The sequence below is a fragment of the Rutidosis leptorrhynchoides genome, chromosome 7 (assembly GCF_046630445.1).
Source record: "Rutidosis leptorrhynchoides isolate AG116_Rl617_1_P2 chromosome 7, CSIRO_AGI_Rlap_v1, whole genome shotgun sequence".
Taxonomy (NCBI): Eukaryota; Viridiplantae; Streptophyta; class Magnoliopsida; order Asterales; family Asteraceae; genus Rutidosis; species Rutidosis leptorrhynchoides.
In genome coordinates, this window is record NC_092339.1 from 256,021,578 (window position 1) to 256,027,141 (window position 5,564).

The following is a 5,564-nucleotide window of genomic DNA, read 5'->3' on the forward strand; positions in this document are numbered from 1 at the left end:
CATGTGCATACACAAAATGGTTTAGCCGAGTCATTGATTAAATGTTTACAGTTAATCGCTAGACCATTGATAATGAGAACTAAACTCCCTGTATCTATATGGGGTCATGCAATTTTACATGCTACTGCATTGATTCGCATCAGACCAAGTGCAAGTCATAAATATTCCCCCCTACAACTTACTTTTGGTCAAGAGCCAAATATTTCCCATCTTAGAACATTTGCTTGGATTGTGCACATTGTAATTTGCTACTGACTCTGCTTTTCTTGTTAGGTTGATTGTTTCAATTGCTTGGATTGTGCACATTGTGATATATTTGTTGGTTGATCCTCCACTTTCATCGTTCTTAAACGAGGTTTTCATAAAGTTGGATGATATTTGGGGTAAATTTTGATTTCTAATATGCAGTTTAATTTAAATGCATACACACATGTACTTATATGTGTGTGTACTCACACGTTTGTATTGCATTAACCAATTTTGTTTCACCAGGTCTTCTGGGTACTGCGGCTTTTGCATTCTTCTGCTTTTACCTTTTGCTTGCAGTTATTGCTGGGGCAATGATGCTTGGTCTGAGACTAGTGTTTATCACTATCCATCCAATGAAGTAAAATGACCTTTTATTTTACTCTTATATATATATATATACATATATATATATATACACATATATATATATATACACATATATATATATATATACACTAGGTTTTAGAGCCCGTGCGTTGCACGGGTGAGTAAATAACTGTGCAAAATCAATTGAGTTTATCACACAATTACGGAGTATTTTTCAGAGCTAATATTTTCAATAAAATGATAATACCTGATAAAATTATTAAATTGCTAACACTTTATAAAATAGTTAGTGTATGGAGCCCGTGCATTACACGGTAATTAAAACATAATTAAAATCACTTTACAATTTTGCTATAATAGGTTTTAGAGCCCGTGCGTTGCACGGTGGATAAAATAATGATGCAAAATTAGTTAATGTTTTCAAACTATTATTCTTTTGAGTTTAAGATCTCGTGGTATTAAAAAATTTTAAAAGTTTATTTTTATTAATAATATTAATTAGTAAATAACTAACTTAGTTTTAATTAATTTAGTTATTATTCTATTATTAACTACTCATTATTAACTAAATTAATAATTAATAATTAGTAGCATAATAAAAAAACGTAAACGGACTATATTATATGTCTTATCTAAATGTACGAAGTATATCTTATCTATTTATATCTTAGGGAATTATGGAGTAATATTTATTTTATATATTATTTGTAATGTATACAATTGGAATTAAACGATAAGTATCCTAGATAGTAACGATAATAATAGATTATAAGCCTTGTCACTTTGGCAAATTTAAATGAGGGGAAATATGTTAAAGTAAAATATCTGTTGAGATTTACAAATTAGTCACGAGTTGGTTGTAAAACTCGTGTATTGAGAGATCAAACCTTCCATTTTTTTTTTGGTAGATATCACAACCAAATTCAAGTCTAAAAATACATGGCACCAATTATGCAATTTACCTCACCAAATTCTCGGCATATGTATCTATTTATGAATATTTATATTTTATTTTATATTATATTATATATATATATATATATATATATATATATATATATATATATATATATATATATATATATATATAGGGCGAGGATCCAGAGAGAATCAAGGGTGGGAGAGAACTCAGAGAACTCACAGATTGAACTCAATCCGTGTGCAGACTGAGGTCAATCTATGTGCAGATTGATCTCAATCTGTAAGTTCTATAGGTTCTCTCCCACCTTTAGTTCTCTCTGGATCCATATATATATATATATATATATATATATATATATATATATATATATATATATATATATATATATATATATATATATATATATATATATCCATGGCTAAGCTTGAAAACGGATAAGAATGGATGAGCAAAATTTCAATTTTTTTTCTTTTTGAAAAAATTATCTTTTTAGGGTCTCTTAATATGCAGCTTGAAGAAAACGCAAAAATTACAAAAAAATAAAAATAAATAAATAACGAAATCGTTAAAAAGTCGATGATGAATGATAATATTCGTGATAAATGATTCATTTATCATTCATCTGAATATTGATGAATGATTAATTTATCATTCATCACTATATATATATATATATATATATATATATAAAATAGTGTTTTTTTGGGTAAATATATATAGTGTTAAGTAGATTTTAGGAGGGAAGGGGAGAAGTAATTTTTGTCATTCCTGATGACGTCAGCTATAACATTCATCATATTAACATGTGAAGCCGTGCTGCAGGTGGGGAGCTACTCTGATGAACTCTTTCCTATTCAATGTCGCTCTCATTCTTCTTTGTTCTATCAGGTGGGTGGTTCAGTGTTGATATGTAGTTTTACAACCAGAATATACCATAAATATCTTAACTTTTATCATCCGAAGATCGTGTGATTAGAGTTTTTAATTTTTGTTTATTGTTATACACTGTACACTGTCTTCTATAAATGAGTTCATATATCCATTAACTTTGCTCTCAAATAGACTGAATGAGCCAAGCACACAAATCAGACAGTTTTCACAGTTTGTGAAAGATATTTAGTGTTTGGGTAAATAAATGATGGCTTTAAACTTACCATTTGAAGACATGACTAAACACAAAATAAATGTGACCCGTTATCCCGCAGTCTCATGCATGCCAGTAGAGGGTGGATTACCAAAGGGACCATATAGTGTCCCTAGTTTAGTTATCAAAACTTGTTGCGAGGGTTATTTAACGTGTATTAACTTAAAGCTTGTCCTTACTTTTTTTTAGATACCTTGATGTTTGCTTGTTTATTTATTTATTTATCTAATGGTCATTTGACTTGGTACTTGGGCTTTGTCATGACCGTTTGGTTTTGGTATTTTTAGTGTGATCCAATTTTGCTCGACTGCGTTTGCATACTACGCTCAAGCAACAGCTGCCCAAGAAATATTTGGTCATACATTGCAATCACTTCGTGGAATCAAATACTTATACAAGTAAGTCAGTCACCAATATATATATTCTCCTTACTACTAAAGCAACATGCATGCATGATCTTGTGTTTGTCCCCCCTACTAATAATTTCTGGCATGGCATGGCATGGCAGGTATAACATATTCCAAATCGCATTTGTCGTTCTAGCAGGACTAACCTTGGTGTATTATGCCGCCTTTGTAAGTTACACTTTTCCTAGTATCTCTCATCTCATCTGTGTGATGTCAAATGATTTATCAAATGTCAATGATTAAGACGAGAATGTTCACGTTTTTAGAAATATCCATCATCATAACTTAATCAAGGTGTTGAAGTACTGTTATAAATAAAGAATTGGTGCCAAAAATGTTAACATTGATTAATAGATGGTAACAACAAGCTCCAACAAAGTTTGATATCACTGGCAATATGCTACTGTAATTATAATTAGACACAATATAGGACAGGTCCAATGGACTCCTGCTTTTTCGTAATTCTGATTGGTTTTATGTACTACTTTATTTGACACTAACAAGGTACACTGACAACTAAATTTTGTTTTTCTTAACCAATTTTCGATCAGGGATGGAGGAGAAAAAAACCGAGTAGCAGGTTCCAACTATCTTCTTAAATGTGTTGCAGCATTAAACTTATGAATCGTAACTAAAAATATCTGAGGCAAAATTTCTCTTAATTGATTTATTATGTGGGCTTCTGTATTGGGCGTATACTGCTAAATCCTACGTTGAAGAGTTATCATCCAATTGGAAGTATCAATTCACGAGGTTGAGTGGTGGTCTTACATCTGATTTCAACACTATTGTATGTATTTTGTCCTAGTAATTTTCGGTTTCAGTGATGAGATATTGTTGATGCAATATACTTGAACAATAGCATGATGCCACATTACATGATTCATCTTTTGTGTACAATTCATTTGTTATTTGGTCGTGAAGGAGGTAGGTTAATTACAAGCGTTGTGAATTACTTGTTCAAAGTTGATATGATATATACTTAGACCCATTTGGCTCATGGAATCCAATGGGATTCCGGCATAATTGAAATTGAATTTTGACATGACGCGTGTCTAAATTCAATTCCAATTCTGCCGGAATCCCATTGGATTCCATGAGCCAAACGGAGCCTTATTGTTTGTGTTTGATTGTAAGTAATTCATTAATCATGTGTAGCCAGTAGAGGATGAGAAATCTATACTATTTTTTTTTTCTGTAAAAAGAGCAATGAGGTTTTTTATGTTCGGGGTTATCCGGAGAAGTGTGTATTTTTATTTGCAGTCTAACCGAATTAATGACATCAACATCACCCTCTGTTTTGCTATGTGCTTAGTGTTTAGGGTTCGTTAACTACTTCCGAGCCTAACAGCACTTGTGAATCTGTTGTATCTTTCTTTTTTTTTTTTTTTTTTTTTTGAACAACGATTGGGATCATCGGAGGGGGACTAAACCACCCGTTGCGATCATCTTCCGTTTCGACTATGCCGATGCAGCGATAATAACCCCGCCCCCATCGCTGCCTGGGCAGAAACCTTGAAACGGATCCAAGGGCACGACCAAGTAAAACCCTCATCCCCTTTAACTCCTAAACGATATGGGAAATGTGCTATGGGTGGATACTTCATGGCAGAGATGAAATTGTGTTTTTAATATGTAGTCAACGGGGATTGAACTCCTGACTTCCTCTAAAGGAGGCAGACCACCAACCGCTGGACCACATCACAACTTCAAATCTGTTGTATATTTGTTTGTCTTTTACTTTTTTTTTTTTTTTTTTTTTTTTTTTTTTTTTATCTTTTTGATGAAGAGGTTTTGTTTTAATATTATCGTTATTTTGACAAAAAAAATAAAATAACTACAGAAAGATGAAGCAAGCCTGATATCCTTCAAGAGGTCTTAGGTTCAAATTTTGTACTGGGAGTTATCTTTCTATAGTTTGGTATCTACTAAAATAAAGGGTGTAAAATTGAGTGATACTGATGTCTTCTTTTATTTATTTATTTATTTAATTTTTTATGAAAATATGATTATATAGATTAATCAATATTAGAAGAGGTTACATATTTATCCTACTAAAATAAAGGGTGTAAAATTGAGAGTGATCGTGATGTTTTTTTTTTTTTTTTTTTTTTTTTTTTTTTTTTTTTTTATGAAAATAGAATTATATAGATTAATCAATATTAGAAGAGGTTACATATTTCGCCAAATGATTTGGGCGCACAATTTTGAACGTTACCATCTAAAAGAAACTCACACCCGCTATTTTTAAAGCCTATTTTTAAAACAATTGAATATCAATAAAAGTGGTATATATTGACTCTATAGGGAGGTTTTACCGGATTCGTTCACGGACCTCTACTCAGGAACACTGCCCGAATGGATGTGTTCCCGGGTACCGTCGATCGGGTTCGGGTTTCCGCCCGAACGTGTGTGCTACGTGCAAATGATGAGGGTTGTTGAAAGAAATGATCTACTAATGCCAAAAAATCGCAGTTCAAAAAAAAAAAAAAAAGAAAAAAAAAAAATTACTACT

General features: G+C 31.7%; 1 protein-coding gene across 1 annotated transcript; it reads left to right on the forward strand.

Moving 5' to 3' along the window:
- Positions 1-272: 272 nt before the first annotated feature.
- Positions 273-4,005, forward strand: LOC139858762 (LIMR family protein At5g01460-like). The gene is made up of 6 exons (XM_071847597.1): positions 273-383; positions 493-607; positions 2,321-2,386; positions 2,930-3,040; positions 3,151-3,217; positions 3,601-4,005. Exons 2-6 carry the CDS (start codon positions 561-563, stop codon positions 3,646-3,648), a joined length of 339 nt encoding a protein of 112 aa, XP_071703698.1. The 5' UTR covers positions 273-383; positions 493-560; the 3' UTR covers positions 3,649-4,005.
- The last annotated feature ends 1,559 nt before the right edge of the window (positions 4,006-5,564 follow it).

Bases quoted from the DNA above. Each gene is read 5' to 3' on its own strand.
- LOC139858762 (XM_071847597.1), top strand. From the start codon at position 561: ATGATGCTTGGTCTGAGACTAGTGTTTATCACTATCCATCCAATGAA. The intron at 608-2,320 runs GTAAAATGACCT...GCCGTGCTGCAG, and splicing joins ATCACTATCCATCCAATGAA to GTGGGGAGCTACTCTGATGA. The intron at 3,041-3,150 runs GTAAGTCAGTCA...ATGGCATGGCAG, and splicing joins GGAATCAAATACTTATACAA to GTATAACATATTCCAAATCG.